Below are 20,520 nucleotides of genomic sequence, written 5' to 3'. Positions count from 1 at the left end.
ACCACAAGTCTTTTTTGATAAATCGATGGACAAATAACCTACAGTTTCAGCTCTGTCTAACCTTTAAGTATCTTACTTTTTGAGTGTGTTTCTGACAGTCTTTTTGACATTACATCTGTGTCATTAACAGGAACCAGAGAGAGGCCCGTTGTACATTAACATATGTAGCTGGAAACGTGTGCCTGCACCTCAGGATCGCAGCAGGCCTTTGCCTGTGTGTTCAGGCAAACTGGAAAGAGGCACGAGTGAACAGCAAGGTACGTCACGAGCTACAGCACTGGCCTTTGTGTTGCGTGAGATAAATGAGAAAACTCATCACTCCTTCTCCGCAGGCTGTTACTCTGTGCTGGATGTGGCATTAAACCCGACAGTGCTACAGGAAAATAAGGAGGAAAAAGCAGAGATTAACCAAGTCTACGTGTTGGCCATGAGCTTCGCCCAGCAGCAGCATGGGATAAGGTTATCTGAGCGCTACACGGTTGTGAAATGTAGCCCAAAAAGTAACCCAGATGAGTTGTACCGTCGGCTTGGATTTCAGAAAACCTTCAAACAACCAGACACGGGTAGAGAAATATGACGTTTATCCTTTTACATTGGACTGTTCCTTTCTAGCTGAAGGTGTATTATTTCTTGTAACCTTCCACCACGGATTAAAAAAATGCATATTCCTCTTTGTTATAGTGGGTCAGACTCCAGGTTCCCTCCTGCAGCAGATCTCTTCTCTACGATCAGAGAAACAAGACGAGGAATTTGCAGACCAAAGTGAGTCTCGGCCTGCAGAGCCTCTAAAGAAGAATTTGATCCAGGTCATCTCTACTACTTTTGTGGAGCCTCAGAGGCCTGAATACCAACTCGAGGTGAAGGCTGATAATACGGCAGGAGGTCCTCACAGCTTTGAGCTGACAGTCGAGCTGCCTAAGGTTTCCTCCATGTCAGAGTGCCAGCTGCAAATGTCTAAGGTTAGCGGCTCCACACTCCCTTGAACAGTTATAATGAACCACTCTAGAATCCAATGTGTGTTAGTGCATGGCTGGATGTCATAAAATATACATAATTGGTCTGTAGCGGGCCCTACAGTGAGCCGCGTGCATTTTTCTTTGCAGGACGACGTCTTACTGGAGGTGGAGGATGTTTACTATTTGCTTCTGGAGTTTCCAAAAACTGTAAATGAAGACACTGCATCAGCTGTCTTCAATAAGAAGAAGCGACGGCTTACGTTGAAAGTGGATGTTGTGTGACCATTTGTCTTCATAGAAAAACACAGAAGTGCATTGTGAGACTGGAAATACCTCAAGGGACATAAACTAAATAAACAAAATTCCTTTTATGCGATGTGGAAAAACACTAAAAGCACATTAAAGTCTGGACAGACCCACTCTCTGTCACAAATGTGACAGCTTGCCAGTAAATTGATCTATTTCCAAAATCATGTTTTTATGAAACAAATATGGAACAGTGTCCCTTTGTGGCGCGTGGGCAGATCCGCATCGACAAATTGAACCCCCCCACCTCCCTCGAAAAAAAAATTAATTGACTTTAATGACAATCTGTGGATTTCGTTTATTAACGTGTGGGTGTCCGAGCGGAGGTGTATAATGGCCAGGAGCTGGTGTATAGTGTCGTCGTTGTGTGCAGGGGGAATAATTGACAAATGATCCATGCAATAATTTACGTTTATTAAAACATCAAAATTGATGCAGAACAACGACATCACTGTTTGGCAATCTGGAACGTGTGAAAAATGTCAGTAAACACTTTTTATTTGGAGGTTCGCACTGATTACAGCTTTTTTTTTAGAGCTTGTTGTTCAATGTAAAACTTACATTCTTTTATAATTCAGAGTTCAAGTATCACATTGTACTGACCGTTAAATGGTAGTCCCACAAGTTATTAATCAATACGCGTTCCATTAAAAAAATTGTACCCGAATGTCAAATTCTTCATATTAAACATTCACTTTAAAAACATGTTTTTGAATGGAAGTGGTTTAATTTCCGTTGGTCCTAGTTAATTGTATTATAACTGCTCTCTCTAAGTATTTTCAGTGGATTCCTGGTCCAGTGGGGACAACTGAGGTTTGTGGTGGTGATCTCTGGTTTTTGGCTTCTACCTCCGCTCTCCGTGGTCCTCCTCCACCCACGCTACAATCTTCCCCTCCCAACCGGGCACAACTGCTCCATCCTGAAACACCTGCAAGCATCCAGAATTTACACATCTGACACACTCACATCTATACTGTACGGTACAAAGACGGGGGAAAAAAAAAAAAGGGGGAAGATGACTACTAGGTGTTACGAAATTCACTGGAATGGAGAGAAGTCGCCCCACAGTGTTTTGAAGCGTGGAGCAGGTGCAGCTGTTTTACATTTGCCTGCTGGGTGCAGGGTGATGTGAAAAAAATAGGGGCTATAATTTTACTCGCATGCCTACCTCCTCCTTCACGGTGCCAAACTCGGGGTCAAGGGCCTTGAAGTGGTATCTGAAACTGCCCTGTCTGTCTACAGCAGCCTTGAAGTCTCGCAGTGTCACCTCACCCAGCCTGTAAACACACTGTCGGTCATGATCTCTGCACATACATTCCCACATAGACATTGTCATTTATAGGATAAACATTTACACTAAAGATGTAACTCTGGCTTCTATCTTTACCACAATTTGCTTAACAATCGTACATGCTATAGTAAAGAAACAAACAACAACACTGGAATTTAAACACACTGTGATGTGGTTTCATTTCTACCTTTTTGGGATGTTAATAAGGAACGGCGTGAGCGAGCGATCTGTGAAGTAGAGCACTTTCGTGGACACGGCCGAGTCCAACCCCGGGCTACTGTGCGAGTGCGCCATTTCTGGAAACAGTCATAAAAACAACAACATTGGTTTTAACAAGCGGGGTCTAAATTGGCTCCAACCTCACAGCCAACAATGCCTTTACATCGCAGCACAACTGAATGAAACAACTGATTGATTTAACAGCCAGAGTTAAGATGTGGCAGAGGATGACAAATCCTAAACAAAACAAGGTTTTTGTTTGTCTCACTCGAGCTTGGCGGCCAGGAGTCGCGGTCTGTCGAGTTGGCTCTGCGCCCCGGCGATTTAAATTCCTCCTGGAAGAAGAGCCAATTGCTCATGGTAAATTTTCATTTGTTGTCGAGTTGTCATTCATCAGGTGACAGCCGTGCTACCGCTTTTTTAAATTTCCTGTGATAATGGCGAATTTGAGAGTGTGTACCCCTCTGTCCTGTCGGCGCTGGGTGTCCAAAGAGTGCAGCCGGTCCATGAGGCTGGCCACGCCCTGCTCCAGGGTGTCCAGGGTGTGATGCTGGGGGTCGTGGCCCGAAAAACCGTCCCTCAAACTGCGCAGTGCTTCCCTGACAAGCTGCAGCTCTTCACCCTGTGAAAACAGAGCAGTGGGCAGTTGGACATGAGCTTATTCATCTTTCATTTCAATCACAAAGGATGGAAGTCTTAAAAAATGGCAAAACGTGGAAGTTTGTGTGACTTTTAATGTTACTGTCTTTAGTATTATCTTTAGTAATTAGAAAACAATAATCATTTTTTTATCTTTTTATTTACTTTCTAATGATAATCTTAAAAAATGACCCGAAAATAATTTCTTAAGTTTGAATTGTTATCTAAAAGAGTTAGAATAGTTTCTCCATAATATAGCCTACAATTCATTTAGCTCTTTTTTTTTTATTCCTTTTTCTTTTCCTGCCAGAAACAAAACGTGCTTCCACTCCATAAGCCGTCAAAATCAACGCAACAAACCGTAATTGAAAGCATTGATTAAACAAAAAAAGGCACATACTGGCGCATTGTGTTGAAATGCCGGAGGAGACGTCGAAGCCACTGAGTTACTGTAGCCGCCGCTTTCGCTCCTGAATGACTGCCAAGTAGGAACAATATAAGTAAACAAATCTGGGTGAGACTAATCATTGTAGGATTCAATTATCGTATTACCAGAAAACACTAATAAAACAGAAGAAAACCCAGACCCGTGTAGCTGAAGCAAAGTTGCATAATTTTTTGAATAAGAACTCCGTTGTTGTCCAAAAAAGTATTAAAAACACATCAATGAGTCACACTGTCACACTGGATGACGCGTCTGTTTTTTATTATTGCATTATTGTAGCACTGTGGTTAATTTTGTGTTGGTCTCACATGCACAAACCTGCTGCAAGCAATGCTCGCTGGTGCATAAAATGTGTACTAATCCGCTGCAGAAAATAGTCCTGCTGCCCTGAGGGGCAGTTTATAAAGACTACGGTGCTATTATTCTTTATTATTCTTTGCCTTAATGCACAGATGGTTTTTCAGTGGATGTATTAAGAAGAGGAAAAGAACATTATTTAGAAAGGCTGTTTTAAAATCGGAAATAAATATTACTATTATTATACAGATGATTCACCTCCAAGCGTACAGTATATTGTGGATGTACTGTAGTTGAAACAAGTCGTGCTGCTTACCCGTCCAAGGCTCACTTCATGAGCTTTATGCTGAGCGTCGTCGAGCCTTTGCTGCTGCTGCTGCAGGATTCTGTCCTTCCTCCCGAGTTGCTGCTGTTGTGACAAGAAAGATGGATGACACGAGCCTTTGTTAGCACGTGCGCAGCTAAAGAACGCACTGACGTGTAAATAATAAAAGACAATACCTCATATTCACTGAGCAATTTGTTCCTTTCACTCATCTTGCGTTTGAGGTCTGCCTGCAAGGAGACACACCAACGTGATGCACGAGCGCCAGGATTTCGATCACATGAACCTGCGTCCACGAGTCGAGCGGGTCAAATATTTTATTTTTATGGTGTCAAGTAGGAATCAATGCTTGTCTCACATTTTCCCCTTCCAGCTGATCTTTGGCCATGTTGCACCTTAGCAGTTCCTGCTTCAGCTGCAGCACGGCGTCCTCCTGCACTGCCAGGCGCTGCTGCAAAGCATCCTAATGAGAAAGAGGGACAGATCAAAGAAACGTCCAGAGAAGACCTGAATACAGATAAAGGGGCACCTGCCAGCTTCACAGACAGCATTCATAAATTTCTAAAATTTTTCATCTTGGTAAAGTAATTAAAAATGCATTATGGGTGTGATGAAAACTGCAGACTCGTCGGTTTAGGAGGGTGCAGAAGTGGAATAGATTGAATTATATCCTTTAATCCATTTAAAGTCACAATAAAAGTTCGACTAAGAGGTTTACCTTGATGGCCTGGATGTGACGCGTCTCCTGTTTGTGCCTCAGGAGTTCCCTCTAAAATTCACACAAACGAGCAGAAACATTAGAGAGAAGGGGCCCGTTAAGGACACTCATCTGTATTAAGCCTCGTCACATTTACTCACTGCACCTTCAGATCAAGCGTCTCCTCCATGCTTTGGTCCAGACGACTGCGGATTAGGACCTTCAAAGGGAGAGGGTATGAGCAGGGTAATTAGAGAATGGAAACATGTCAGGACGCATGAGGAGGCAACGGGCCTGCATGACAGTGAGCTAGCAGATCAGAGAGATTCATTTGTGCTCGACAGCGGCTACTCCTGAGCGGAGTGATGGCTGCAAACATCATCACAACAGAAGGGCTGACACGGACACTTCACACAGAGTGGCAAGCAAGTGTTGTTTTCTCAAGTTAGCAGAGAGAGGGCAGTGTACCAGCTGCTGCTCGGCGTTAGCCCGGTTATCTCCGAAGCTCACGGCCCCGTCCTGGTCCTCCTCAGGGAGCGAGCCATGGAGAAGCAAAGCCTGAGGACCAAAAAGAAAAAAAAAGAAAAACACACATAATCACACTGCGTATAAGCAGTTATAATTAAACAGCAAATAAGCCCAACATATTACTGTATTTGTTATTGCAAAATATTTCTCATTCTGTGTTTTTATACACGGCTGCACAACAAGTGTAGCGTCGCAGCTGCTAAAGCCAGTGAGACGAACTGAATTAAACTGAAGTCTAAGAGAACACACAAACTGGTTGGAAGTGTGCACACAATTAGCAAAAGAAAACTTCAGCAAACAGATCGATGTTTAATTTCTGCAGCGTGTTGACAGCTGAACACAAGAAAATATCCCACACAGAATAAAAAAAATTGTCATTATTTTCTTACAAATACACTTTCTCTATTTTCAAGGTTTGCTCCAATGCATCTTTCAAAATGTTTGATTAGTAAATTACAAAAACAAAAAATACAGAATTATTCATTCGTTCGCAAAAAGTGTTTGATATTCAAAACACATTCAGGATGAAGTTAAAAAAAATGTGGAAATCTGACCATGGTTTCATCTTCTTAATCATTAAACTCTGTAGATCCTCCACTTCACCACCTACCACATACACATTAAGTATTGTAAAGACAGGTGTAACACTGTGGTTTCTCTATCTTATTACGTGCTTAGAGCTTACAGTCTTAAACCACTGCAAGTCAAAAATACTGGCTGCTGTCATGCATTTTAATATCACGTATAAAATTCCTAGATAACAGAGACCAGCTTGTTTGAAACTGAATAACACTAAAGTGAACCAGTGGAGGTGTGGAGAGATTATCTGGGGATAATGTCCCCTGAGGTAGGCGGCTCAATTTAACTCGAGTCAATTAAAACTGTCAAAACTTTAAGCTTTTACTAGGATTAAGTCAAACTATTTCAACAGAACCATTAGTCTAGAGACAAGCAGAGATGTGGGCAGAGAACCTGAAACAAGGCTAAAATCACTCAGCGCTCTTCCTCTGATGCGGTTCGTTTTTAGGAGTTACCTGTAGGCGGAACACCATCCTCCTGGCCTCCTGCATCTCCTTCTCCAGCTGCTCCTGGTGGGCGTCCAGCTGCTCCTCCCAAGACTTCTCTTCCTCCTGCCCATCATGCCCGAGGGAGGGACACAATCCACAGAGAGTCACCTCCTCTGAGAGGAAGAGAGGGACAGGGGAGATAAGGCAGGGGTTCTTTTTTTTTTTTTTTCTTTCTTTGCTTTTCACTGCATTGCGTACTCTACAAGAGTTGATGTGCAGCCAACCAACCTGTGACAGATTTCCTCTCTGTCAGCTCAGATTTGTCATCCCGAGGTTCCCCCTGGTTCTCAGGCTGATCATGGGCTGTTTCTTCTTTAGGGGTGTCAGTGGACTGGGTGATAACATACTCCTCTTTGGGGGAGTGAGCAGGGCTGGCTGAGCTGAGACTGAAACAGATGGTGGGCACAGGCATGAATTAATGTGTTAGTAACCTGCCAAATGAACAGCAATAAATAAACCTAGCTACATAAAATGGAGATATGCACTTTACTAACTCCCTGAAGAGAATAAAAATGTGAATTAAGCCCATCTGGGCTAAACATTTTAAACTAAATCGACTTTTGAACACATAATGCCCGGAGGACTACTGAACATTACGGGCTATTTTAGAAATAAAATTAGAACGCACGACTGAACAGGTCTGAAACCTGTTAAAAAAAATAAAAAAATACACACAGGGAGCAGGAATGCACACGACCCTGTCATGTTCCCACAGGAAATTCTTTACATATTTTGCTCCCCCTTCGGACATCGTTTTAAAACATAATGCTCGCATGGCTGCTGAATAGCCGGGGCTCTTGCAGCTTGATGAACGCAGCTTTTGTGTTTTCCGTGAGTATCTTCAGAAGCCTGAGGTTCAGACCAGCTGCCGTCTTCACTCTGCAGTGTTTGTGGAAAAGAGACACAGCTAGTGTGATCTATGACCTATAACATTATGCATGGTTCCTGTGGACAGGATTCCTTCTATTCCCCTCTGTTCCTGCGTGTGAAAACAAGCCTGAGACTGCACAGACAGCTCTGAACTCTGTGTTAGCAAAAGCCACAGAAAAGCATCACAATTCATCACCCTGCTCCTGAGGCTGAACAAAAAAATGACTGTGGACTTAACAGTGGGACAAAACTGTATTTATAAACCAGAAGAATGTCCAGAGGGGCTTGATTTGCACAGATGAACATGCTCTTTCTACACAGCACGATTTCGTTTTTCTGCTTATGCAATGGCATTATTCAACACAAGCCAAAATCACAAAAGACGTTAAACATGTGTGTCATTTCTTACTAAAGAGTTCACACAAGGGATGTTAACTAAATTAAAAGAAAAACTATACAAATCAGGTATAACATTATGACCACCTTCCTAATATTGTGTAGGTTTCCTTGTGTGCCTACAAAACAGTTGTGATTCATCAGAGATTAGACATGGGTCTTCTGAGGGAGTCCTGTTGTGTCTGGAAACAGGATGTTGTTAGTGGGGGCCCTTGGGTCCTATGGGTTGAGGGGAGGAGCCTCTGTGGATCAGGTTTGTTCCAGTGCATCCCACAGACGCTTGATCATTTTGGGATCTAATTAATTTGGAGACCATGTGATGACTTTCATGCTTATTTTTAGTTGTTCCTAAACCAACATCCTGCTGGGGATGGCTGCTGCCATCAAGGAGTGTCATTGCTATGGGGTGGGGGTGTCTGGTCTGGTCTGGTCTGGTCTGGTCTAAGCGGGTGCTACATGTCTAAGTAACATCCACATGAATGTCAGATCCAAAACTTTCCCAGCAGAACGCTGTCACAAGATAATGACTATTATTTATTTCTCCTGACAGTGGTTTTAATATTGTGGCTGATGGTGGAAATGTTTCACAGGTAATAAGTCACAAACAAAACCATCAGACTAAGTACAACTGTTCTGATAATGTTGCTGGATGAAAGGTTTGCACAAGTACCCAATACAACGTTCAGCACTGACATGGTTTTTTACATTAAGGAGACTTTAGTCACTTGAAAATTGGCTACATGCTGAGAAACATCCTCCTAGCTTTTCATAAAGAGTCACAGTACTGGGTCAAATTGGAAAAAAAAAAAAAACATGAACTGAATTGAGGATCTTATCAGAGGCTGCTGTTATTATCCCTAAGTGGTTTTTCAAACGGGATAAAAAAAAAAAGAAAAAAGTGGGGCTTCCTACTACTCATGCCATTGGGGATGATGATACTGTCGGGAAACCCTCTATCATTGTCTCTGGGAGCGGTTCAATAAAGCCTGATAAATTCATTTTAGATCACTGCTGGTCTGTTGCACCGACAGATCACAAATAGATTTGAAACACATGGTTGACGCCAAAGATTAAGCTCTGGGATTTACACAAGATGAGCTTCAGTACAACAGATTAACATCCTCTGATGAGCAGCGGTGGAAAGTTACTGAGTGAATGTATTCCAGTACTTTATTAAAAATCCATTTTGTATTTATTATTCCGTTTTTACTGTACTGTAATTCATATCTATCTTCATCTGACTTACACAAATGGTAACTGGTTTTCGGCTCATTTTTTTCCATTACAAGAAACAAGTATTTTTTAAAGAAAAAAGAGGTAAATTCCTTTCAGCCTCCTCATTTAAACAATATTACCATAAAGGTAAAATAAACTGGAGTTGAATCTGGTGCAGCCTGAGCCTCAGGGGCTGAAAAATCATGCAAAATAAAAAATGCAGTTTCTCAATGGATCTGGCCCAAGAAGGGTTAAAATTACTGCTTTGAGCTACGAGTGGGTGCCCCCCAAGATGGCGGCATCCAGTGTCACCACACTGAGCTTCAAAATTGTTCTTGAAATCACCTGCTTTTTAAGATTGCCTTTAAAAAATATCCCCTTGACTTTCATGACAGAATCAGGGGACGAAATCCCCCAAAACTTTTTTCTTTTCTGTGGCCTCATCGATGTGACCCAGACTTCCAGTTTAGTAATCAGTGGATTCTAGTATTGTATGATGAATTAATGACCTCCTCAACAGTAAAGGTGACTGGTGAATTAATGCCATGTATAAAACAAAATAATTTTAAAATTTGATACAATAGGTGCTTTTAGCTGACAATACTTAATAAGTAATATTTCAAATGTTTTTATTAGTACTTTTTGTTAAGTATCCGGATACATCTTGCACCACCAGTATAAGAGGCTTATACATTAACACACTGGTAGACGTAATTTTGAAGCATGACTTAAATATAATAGCCTGTAGTTGGTTTGACATGAAACGTATTTGTTATTCTAATATCACTTCAAATTTACTTTAACGTTAACCTGAATCTTTAAATAGCAGAGCAGGAATGGCAGTAACATAGCGGTTGCTAGGCAATAGCAGCACAGCTCACACAGAGACAGACAGGGACACACCCACACCTACTGCACTGTAAACAGCGAACAATAACCTGCACAGTTTGTTTACAAAGTCACGTCGTCAGGATGAAATGCAACTCTAGGACTAACACTGACACACACACGCTGATAAAGTGTTTACATGTGTGTACAGTCTTTTAAATTTAGGCCTCGCACAATGCAAATCTGCATCCCCGACCAAAATAGCAGCCTGGTTTGACATGATGTTAAAATTATAATAATTTAAAGAGCGTCTCTTACCATTTCATCTGTTTGGCTCCCATGCTGGTTTTCACTGGCTTAACCTCCCATACAGTCGGAGCCCCACAGATGGGTGATGCCCTGCTTCTCAGTCAGGACCATAGCCCAAACACAGCCAGAGGCAGCAGGGAGGGGAGCAGCCCTGGAAGCAGCAAACCAGAGGAGTCTCCACGTCGCACACTGTGTTCAATCAGAAATAACAGCACGTTCAAAAATCCTCTCCGGCAGCATATTCCTAAAACATAAAGCTCCAAATCCCAATCAAAAGCCCCAAACCCTTCCCTTAAATCATACCAAGGCTGGCAGAGAGACACGGGGAGACACAGAGGGAGAGAGGATTGGTGCTCAGCAACACCAGCGACTGCAGTCTGCCTGGTTTCTCATTGCACTCGCCTTGTGGTTGAGCTCACCAGCTCCCATTCACGGACACAATGTTTTTTGTTCCTTGTGGACAAGAACTGATGCGGCTCTTGTGCATCTTTTTTTCACCCCTTTTTTCCCTCTGCCGGTCTATTTTGCATTTATTCCCTCTTCCCTCCCTCCCTCCTTCCCCCGCTTCTCTCCTGCGTGGTCGCACTGGCTTTGTATCGGTCCTTCCTTCTTTCAGTGAGCGGGGATGTCAGACATGGCTCTGTCTGGGTGTGTTTACCCTCCCCCTTCTCCCTCATTCCTCCTCCCTCCTTTCACAAAGAGGAGGAGGGAGATTTTCTCCTTCTCCCTCCTTCGCCTTTCCCATTGCTTTTTGTGTACAGTATGTCATTGCAGTTAAAAGGAGAAGCATATAGATTTAAAAATAAATAAATAAATAAAACAGCAAAATCTGTAGTCTTTTGTTTGCCTGTAAAATAACAGGCTTGCACATCCACAACACACCACACAAGCCATAACATATGAGAGGTTAATGACATATTTACCCAGTGAGAGGAAGTAGGGAGTTGCTTAAAGAGAAAATGGTATTTATAGAATGGCCACATCAGCCTACAATTACAGCTGTTTTCATCCCCGAAGTAAACTGGTGAGAGAACACCAGAGAATATGCTAAAACGTTAGATCAAAACGAAACTTGCCAAAAAGTGGCAGCTTCATAATTCGCGCAGCAGTCGGCAGAAACAAAAGATTTTCTCTGCCACGCGCCGCAAGTGTTTATCGCTCCTTTGCAGGGCGTTTCTGGACGAGCACGCTGTCATTAAGCTGAGAGGAGGAATGTTGACGGTGTCATCAGTGAAAATATGAAGCAGGTCTCTACGTGGCAGCTTTCAGCTCTGCCGGGCACAACATTACAGTGTCTTAAATTCTGCATGAGCACCATCAACGCGTGCTTCAACGGGCCACTTTAATGTAGCGCCATGAATATGTATGTTAACCAGCGGCAGTAATGCAGCATTGGATTTATGGGGAACAACACCAGATGCAAAGGCAAGCTGTCGCTGACTGTAAGACATATATACCGGTGTTTGTTTGTAAAATAAGTGACCTTACCTGATTTAACCTAATTCCCATATGTACTGATATAACACATACGGACAAGGGACACATTTGAGTAAGTATTCTTATAACTTCATTGCCTTTTTAGTATTTATTAACTATACAATTGACTATAAGATTGACTAATCAACAACATTAATAATATATGTAAACTTAAACACTCAGTACGTCTTCCAGTCCATACTGACCATAAAGAGATCTATTACAGGAACAAAACCCACAGTCTAGTGCATAGGCCTTCAACGAGGGGTCCGCGCCCCCTAGGCGGTCGCTGGCGGTACTGCAGGGAGGGTCGCAAAATCTTTGGTCGATGAGACATTTTTTATACAGTCTTTTTTTTTTTTAAATGTTTCCCCACAAATTTAAATTTCTTTAAATACACATTAACATGTGTCCAACATGTTTTAGTAAAGGGATAAGGGATAGCTTAATAATGTATGCAGAATGATAATAATAAAGTATATTTATTAATATCACTAGGTCGAGTTTTATATATAACACATATAGTAGGTAGGGGGTCCCTGCTTAATCTCTCCACCAGTTTGGGAGTCCTTGGCCTGAAAAACATTGAAGACCCCCTGGTCTAGTGCATATGTCTACAACAGGGGGTCTGCAGGGGTACTGCAGGGGGTCGTAAAATCTTTGGTTGAATAGATATTTTTATATTTTATTTTTTATTTTCCCTCTCCAACATATTTCAGTAAAGGGATAAATGGAGGAAGAAGATGTTATCTTTCAGTCACCATTTCACACAGAGCGCCACACCAGCCGAGACCTCCTTTTAGAGAAAGGAAAACCCCTTCGTGTGTTACCATACCGCTACTGCAGCTCAGAAACCATTCAGTTGAAACCAAAACCTGCTCAGCCTCAAGACAATAGTTGATACCTACAGTCAACTGTTCATATACAGTGTTTCGGGGCATTTTGTGCTCCAATTCTAGCAGAATGAAAGGGATCTCTTTAAAGGCGGTATGGAATGTGTCAAGCTCCGTGGGTTAATACGAGCACTGTCTATTTTGGGGCTGACTTGAATGAAATAAGACTCGTTCCTTTTAAATGCAAATCACAAATCTCAGGGTGGTAGCACACTGACGTTGATCTCATTCTGGTGTATTAATACGTAACATCCTGACTCTTTGTGCTCTTGTTTTATATAAGTTTCAGCTGGAAACTCCCTAAATGCAAGCGTAATTTTTCAAAAACAAAAACACACTGTATGTATACAACTTGTTTGGCAGGGTTAGATGAGGACTGAACAGACGAATGTAAAGATGTAGACGTGGCCTCCTTCTAGGTCGGAAAAGTGATGTTATCTTAAACCTGCATTCTTTCGAAAGGCCAGCAGGGGGCTGCACAAATGGAGTAAATTCATTCCATCAAGGTCTAAGAAAAAATGACACCACTAGATTTATTTCTCCAGTGAAATGTCTTCCTGTTAGTTTATTAGTTAGTTAATAGGTTTGTTAGTTAGGTTGTCTGCCCTTCATCTACATCTCCACCCTCCCGTCCAAATATGGTCACCTAGGCTTGGTGACCATATTTGTTGGCAGCTAAAATGCTAAAGTTACGGTCTCAGAACTGCAGTGTACGGACCAAAGGGGGATGTTACTGTGGCTATGTCCAAATTAATGTTGTTTCCAAAGGAGGAAGAGGTAAGATAATCTATAAACAGAATGCTACAACACAAATTTGGCTAATTACTGTATGTAACTTCTTGAAAACCTTTTTTTCCCAAAACAGCTTTCCTAAAATTGTTGCTCCTTCTTTATGCAGTGATTTTTATTCTTCTCAGGTTTAGTTTGATTTTATTTTCCCCTCCCCAAAAAAATAAAATAATGACAAGGACAAACTCAGATACCAAAGCGGCAGATGATGCAGATTTGACAGACCACAGCGATGATGGAGGGAATTGAGGGAAACAAAGTCTTTTTAATAGGAAGTATTCAATTCATGTATAGATGGTATAGAAGCGGTGACTTTGCTGTTGAAAGCATGGAGGGAAAGTCATCCCACCACTGGGGAGCCAGGAAGAGAAAAGAAAGACGGTTTGCCACAGGGACAGCATGCAGGCAGCCAATTTGTTAATCAAATGAGTTGCTAAAATAGAACAGATTGTTTGCATGGTCACTATGGATCCTGATTGCAAATTATTCCTGCGCCAGCCGTGAAACAAAAAAAAAATATCCATATTTTTTTGTTATTTCACTGACCTTGAAACAGATATGCATGAAGCACCACCGGCTGATAACATTTTGTCCCTGGGAATCTCATCCAGTTTTAGTTGTCAAATACAATTTAGACAAGAAATCTGTGACCATTTAGGTTGAGGAGATAGAACTGGAGAGAGTGAAAGATGATTCAAAGTCACCCTTTGTTATTATATAATCAGCTATTTGCACATTAAACAACTGCAGAGGTCTTTTGTTGTGAACTTATATAAAAATGATTCAGAGCACATGCTTCAACCAAGGCTGCAAAAGCCTCAAAAAATAACCTTTTTGGAAAATGTTAAACTTTCTAATTTAATTTTGTAGCATTCAGTGACTGACTTAACTGTGATTATACTAAAGATTGCTCTTTCTAAAGAAATCCTCCAATATTTCCAATTTCACATTTCCACTGATCTCTGCAAAATGTACCAGCTCAGTTTTTAGCTAATCTAAATCAATTTGTATTTCACAGACCGATCAAGTCACACTTCACATAAGATGAATCTGATGGAGTAGAATAAAACGAATTTTTCAAAGTAGTAGAGAAGAAGTCCAAAGTCACAGAAACAATATTGCAACATGTTGCAACGATGGTGTAAATGAACTTGGTTACGTTTCATCACTGACAGATCGACTCTCCTTTAATTTACAAGAACAGCCTCACTGTCAAATGTTGACCGCGTCTTCATCTGCATCACTTTGCCGCTCATAGCATGACAAATTGTACAATAAACTACTTTGACGCAATTGGTTCACCTCTAGTCGGCCTCACCAAAGACCCGCAACACCTATTTTAAGGGAAAGCAATAAAAATAAAAGTGATTTGTGTCAAATCAACAACGTCTAGGTTTTTATTAGATAGAGTTCTCATTCAGGAAAAATACATGTAAGCCAGTTAATGTGCAGCCGCTATTTATTTATTTATTTTTTTTTTAAGGAATGGATATTGTGCACAATGATGGTAAAACACACTATCCTTATTAAAACAATGTGACTTAAAGTTATTAGACAATTATCTAAAATTAGATCTAATAAACATACATAAAATCAGATGACACTTGTTCCCACTAAGACAATCAGCGCACCATTATAATTAAAGTACCACCTTGAAAATAATGGCTTGCAAAGCGCTCAGCGTACTCGTTAATAAGTCGAAACCTGTTTTCTTTGCACAATGTAATCTTTCTCATTCATAAGTGGATATATTATCATAAGTGTTTTTTTTATTTATCCTTTCTTTAGGCAGGAAGATCTACTGAGATACAGTCTTGTTAGAGATTGTTTTTAAAGATGTCAAGAGCTGATTTTGCAGCAGGCGTCTACTGTAAGCAGCGTCTTGCATACCTCTCTGAGGACTGCACATTAGTGGAACTGGGTTGGCAGGTTGTAGCTGTTTTTAGAGGTAGCTTGTCTGTATTTGGGTCAGATATAATTCAATACAGGGTCTCTCTAGCTTAGCTGTATGATTCACATTTACATGTATCTTGTGTAATAGAGAGAAAATTGACATTCATGTCTGAAGCTAAGTATCTGTAAAGGTGCCAATGTAACATGTCTGGGTCAAAAATATGATATGTAGTTTGGTATTGAAAAAAAAAATTGCTTTGTTTAACTGGAGCAGCCTGGAAAATATTCAGTGTCATATATGTAAATGTAGGGAGATACCTGGCAAGATAGCGTAACCTTTTATTGGCAGAAATGACTTTCATGTATTTTTTTATTCACTTATTTATTATTATTATGTCAGAAATCCAGTGTGCAGAAGGACTGAGTGTCATCTACAAGTTGCAGAATGCAAAACAAATGAAAACCCGTCTTTGACCCTACACTTCCAGTAGGCAAACTATAATGAATGAGGGGCACTTTTAAGGCCAACTGTAAACACAGTGTTTGGTTTCTCCATTCTGGGCTACAGTACAAACACGCCAGTGCAAAATGGCACACTCCACGGAAGAGAAAGATGACTAAGAAACCTATGAGGCTGAAAATAAATCTAACAACAGTAACATAGGAAGTTGTAATTTGGCCTGGGGTAAAAGCCCTTTGGATGTTGGTCAACAAACCAATTAGAGGCCCAACAACAGGGAACATTGCCCATTTATGAAAAATGTGAGTAGGTTTAAACAAACAGCATGGCCTCAAACGTTGTTATCTGTGTGGCCGGCTGCTCAAGACCACTCACGCTCCACTACCAATTAGCTGTTAAGTGGAGTCAAGCAAAGTAAGTCAAGGTGGTGATGACTGGAGCCACCACATCAGTCCCCACAATGATGTTTAGAAATCCAGGAGAACCTGGTCCTTATATACATTCAAAAGGCTCAGGTTATAGCTAACAGAAACAAATTGTTTCCCATTCCTGCCCATTGGACTTTTGTGCACACTTGGTTTTTAATGTTTTGTTTATTTATCAATGTTGCCAGGAAGGAGGAACACGTGGGATTGAATAAATTGGACAAAGAGATATAAATTCAGTAAGTTAGACTTTGTTAAATCTTTGTTCAAAATCCACTTCTTCTCACTGACCTTCACTATAAGTTGAGCAGGATTATCTTGGACTTTATTATGCAAACACAGTTTTAGTTGACAGTTTTGACATGTTGTATTTTAACCTTTTGATTCAGTGATAACACTGACATGCTGAATTCTAGTAATGTCTTTTTTTTATTATACATATTTATTTATTATTATTTGAGCTTATTTGATCTTCAGTTCAGTTCCGTTCAGTTATGCCTTCAGGCTTTAATGTTAAAAAACAGACAACAAGTGGTTAATCATGCCAACACAAACTTGCACTATTGAACGTTCACACCTTCCACTGCGAGCATTGGCGGATCGTTGGACCAATCACCTTTCAGTTTTCCCCGACGTACAGTGACGTCACTATGCGTCACCTTTACAGCGGAAGTGCCGGTAGAAAGGCTGTGAGCGGTGTTTCTTGAATGCTACTCGTTTTCGACAGGTACAGTTTGTACACTTTCACGAAACGATGGCTAACATGTCGAAGAACATATAGTTTTATGCCTCTTTTTTAAACCAACCTGCAAAGACGAGATTTTACTCTTGTTGCACACACGTTATTTAATCTGATATATTCAAGAGTGTTAGCTGTCGAGCTAGGCTAACAGGTGATCCAGTGTGTTCGAGTAGTTCCTTATAAGACAATGTGATCTTTTGTGCGTTTGTTAGCTGTATATTTTGGTTTACTGTCAAACAGCTGTCTGTGTCTGTCCATTACTTACACATCTATCGTGGTAGGTGTCATCATGTCAAAGCAGTCGCTGGGGAAGACCTTGCTGAGGAACGTAATCCGACATTCAGATGCCCACAATAAGGTGCGTTTGGGTTCATGTGTTCATCTACCTATTTGAAGTGGGACACGTGTCACGTTTATAAGGAAAAAAACGCTAAAACTCAACAGACGGCACTTTAAGTCACTATAACTCCTTCTCAGTACATGTTTTCCAGACATCCGCTATGCAAACAAGTCAGAGAAAATTAAAACTAACAGGAAGTTGATGTAAGTGTATACATTATGATTTGAAAAGCAGTAAAAACAGCATCTGGGATGGATCACAGCTGTGCAGAGAATAAAAACTATAATGGAACAATTAAAATGAGATTAAATCCCACTAGCTACATTTATGTATGTGAGCTTTTGCAGCTCTGTTTGTACAGGATGTTGTTAAACCTTTTGTAAACATGTGTATCAAATGAAATTAACACTGACATCAACGATCTACATTTGAACTAATCACCAGCCTGCTCTCATACACAACCTGAGACATCTGGAAAACTACTTAAGGGGCTTCAGTCATTTATCAGTCAAAATTGTCTTTCTGCAGATTGAATATGTATATGGTCGACACTGAATCTATTTCACACATATGACCAAGAAGAGTATTTATGCTCCTAAAGTGAGGCAATGTGACAACTGTTTATTCTCCTAAATCTTTGCATATTGTAACACAATCTCCTAAAGTCTTTAAATGATGTCTTTAGTTTCCGTGATATTTGGTTTACTTGTTATTCTGGTACTTAATAAGTGGCAAATTGGTTATAGTAGGTGGTTATACTGTGTTTTAAAAACTTGTCTAATAACTTGCACACGTCACAGAGTTATGTATAGTCTGTTGTTTTTATAGATGACCGTTCAAAAAGAAGCTTTATCCTAGAGATGGGCTTTGTATTCTGACGTGTTCATGGATTAGACACACTCATCCAGTTTAGACGCTGTTAACAAATAGAATATAAGTGAACAGTATGTTGCAGGTGTGGGTGTTTACACCCACAGCTGCTTGTTTCTCACAAGTAAAACTATGCAAATAACTTTTACTGACTCTGGACACTTTATTGTTGTTGACCCACTGCAGATCCAGGAGGAGATGGAGATGTGGAAAATGCGAGACTGGGAGAAACAAACGTCCAGCCGCAAACAATTGTCAGACACGGAGTGTGTGAGGTAGGAGCCGTGAATTGAAGAAGCAGTTTAATTTGAGTCGTCTAAACACACGTGACTTCAAAGCTCATTTGAGACAGCGCTTCGCAGTGTTGCTGTTACTGTATATTGGTTTACTGATTGCTTATTGTTATCGGTTTTCTTTCAGACGTCACCTGCACTGTGATCGAGTTCCAGACGAACGGGAAAGCGTGAGCCGAAGCAGAGTCTCAGAACATGACGACAGAGAAGCACGATACTGGACTCGTCAACTGTATGAATTTGAGGCTACTAATCCTGACAGGTGCAGTTCATGACAAAGTTGCTTTTGGTAGAGAACATTTCAGAATGACATTTTTTTTTTTTTTTTTAATTTATCCGTCAAAGGACAGTGCTCACGTACCCACACTGTAATTTAAAAGCAAATTCATATAATCTCACGTGTTCTTATCAAAGGTGGGGGCACAGTGGCTTTAAGGAGCTTTATCCTGAGGAGTTTGAAAGTGACAGGTAAGCAAAAATTCAGCACTGCACCAAATAAGTAAGAAAATAAAACTGAGCAACTCAATTTTTAAAAGGGCACTCTGGAGATTTAACACTGCACTTCCATACAGCTGGCGGTCATGGAAAATAAAGATACAAAACGAAGTGATGTACAGGTGCAGAGAGCTATACTTTTATTCCCATATGTGAGTCTGAATAAATCTGGATTCTATACCTTCTATATTATAGTTTGTTTCTATCATGGGATGCATTTGCACCTCAACAATCCATCCCTTGTGGTTTTAATGTGACGTTATCCACGCTAAGGCTTATATAAACCTGATGACATTTTGAAGGGTTATCTTTTTTTTGACTTCATAGAAATCTTCTCCAGAGCACCAAAGGGCCTGATTGATTTTCACTACACTGATCTTGAGGTGTAAAATTGCCAGATTGCCCTTGTTAAGCTTTATGTCATCCTACTAGAGCTGTACCGTAGCGATTTTTATCTTGTCCACATTGTTTTTTTTGTTTTTTTCCTCGTCAGTGAAAAAGACGGTTCCTCAAAGAAGATTGGACGGCACAAAATTAAAAAGTCCAAATCCGACACGGAGGCCTGCTTATCAAAACATTCCAAAAAATCATCTCGGAAGAAGAAAAAGAAAAAGAAGAAGAAAGGTGAGGAGGAAAAGCGCAAGAAAGGTGAGCGCTCAAGCAGCGAGTGCAGCAGCGATGACAGCAGAGATATTAAGGACAAGCACAAGAGAAAAAGGACTAAAAGTCGACACAAAAACAAGAAAGCTGCAAAAACCAGGGGGAGGGGTGAGGACACCAGCTCGGAGGACAGCGATGATGAGGCAGGGAGGGAGAGACGGAATCACGGGCGCAAAAAGCGAAAACACGACTCCCAGAAAGACTCGGACTCGGGGCCAAACTCTAAAAAGAAGAGGAGAAAAAACTGGAAGGCGGCAGGTGATGGGAGCTCGGATGATAGTTCTGCAGACTGAGATGACGGGTATGAATGGACAGATAGCTCAGGTAACAACCAGGAAAATGACTCCAGGCTTCTTTGTCCACATTAACACCGTGGAGGGCTTTTCACTGCGGGGGGGGGGGGGGGGGGGTTCTGTATTGTATTTTGTTTGACATCAACAAACCTGTGTCTCCTCGGGCACTCTGCAATATCTCATCACCTCTGCAGTGGTTTGAAGCCCACTGTACAGCAGTACAGTCAGCAGGCGGCGTGAAGAGGGATGGTGGTTGATCCACCATCTGTCTCATCAGGAATCCTGTGGACCTCAGGCTCGCTGATTGAACGCAGACTCTCATCTCACACGGAGACCTTCTGCCAGGAAATGATCAGTATTTTAACTTAATTTAAATGTCAACTTGCGCAACATTCTTCATCAGTTATAAGAATGTGCATTTTATTCACGTTTTTAGCTTTGTAAATTGTAATATTTGTACGCACATTGAGTGAAAAAATAAACATCTCTTTTACATTTTTTAA

The 20,520-nt window shown here is 41.0% G+C and overlaps 3 protein-coding genes across 5 annotated transcripts in view; 2 read left to right on the top strand and 1 right to left on the bottom strand.

Annotated features, from left to right (window-relative positions):
• Positions 1 to 1,967, top strand: part of pih1d2 (PIH1 domain containing 2) — a 20,217-nt gene extending 18,250 nt beyond the window's left edge. The window contains exons 2-5 of the mRNA XM_047594322.1: positions 131 to 257; positions 333 to 563; positions 682 to 959; positions 1,104 to 1,967. Of these exons, the coding sequence (XP_047450278.1) occupies positions 131 to 257; positions 333 to 563; positions 682 to 959; positions 1,104 to 1,238 (771 nt within the window). The 3' untranslated portion in view covers positions 1,239 to 1,967. The remainder of the gene's footprint in view (positions 1 to 130; positions 258 to 332; positions 564 to 681; positions 960 to 1,103) is intronic.
• On the bottom strand, positions 1,655 to 17,435 carry dixdc1a (DIX domain containing 1a). Of its 3 annotated transcripts, none has more exons than XM_047594320.1 (16): positions 17,332 to 17,435; positions 10,398 to 10,577; positions 6,999 to 7,156; positions 6,738 to 6,883; positions 5,644 to 5,733; positions 5,342 to 5,395; positions 5,197 to 5,247; positions 4,837 to 4,941; positions 4,655 to 4,708; positions 4,470 to 4,562; positions 3,812 to 3,889; positions 3,233 to 3,394; positions 3,041 to 3,107; positions 2,741 to 2,849; positions 2,431 to 2,539; positions 1,655 to 2,190 (listed from the first exon to the last, which is right to left on the bottom strand). In XM_047594320.1, the coding sequence occupies exons 2-16, from the start codon at positions 10,418 to 10,420 to the stop codon at positions 2,107 to 2,109; spliced, it is 1,383 nt and encodes a 460-aa protein (XP_047450276.1). In that variant the 5' UTR covers positions 10,421 to 10,577; positions 17,332 to 17,435; the 3' UTR covers positions 1,655 to 2,106. The 3 variants fall into 3 exon arrangements, with proteins under 3 accessions (XP_047450276.1, XP_047450275.1, XP_047450277.1); XM_047594319.1 differs by lacking the exon at positions 17,332 to 17,435 and adding an exon at positions 10,692 to 11,005; XM_047594321.1 differs by lacking the exons at positions 3,812 to 3,889; positions 17,332 to 17,435 and adding an exon at positions 10,692 to 11,005.
• On the top strand, positions 16,941 to 20,520 carry nkapd1 (NKAP domain containing 1). The gene is made up of 6 exons (XM_047594323.1): positions 16,941 to 17,051; positions 17,348 to 17,424; positions 18,463 to 18,551; positions 18,697 to 18,831; positions 18,984 to 19,037; positions 19,558 to 20,520. Exons 2-6 carry the CDS (start codon positions 17,356 to 17,358, stop codon positions 20,015 to 20,017), a joined length of 807 nt encoding a protein of 268 aa, XP_047450279.1. The 5' UTR covers positions 16,941 to 17,051; positions 17,348 to 17,355; the 3' UTR covers positions 20,018 to 20,520.

The sequence above is a fragment of the Mugil cephalus genome, chromosome 9, assembly GCF_022458985.1.
Source record: "Mugil cephalus isolate CIBA_MC_2020 chromosome 9, CIBA_Mcephalus_1.1, whole genome shotgun sequence".
NCBI classification, from domain to species: domain Eukaryota; kingdom Metazoa; phylum Chordata; class Actinopteri; order Mugiliformes; family Mugilidae; genus Mugil; species Mugil cephalus.
Note: the sequence above shows the minus strand (reverse complement) of the source record. Positions and strands in the feature narration are given on the sequence as shown.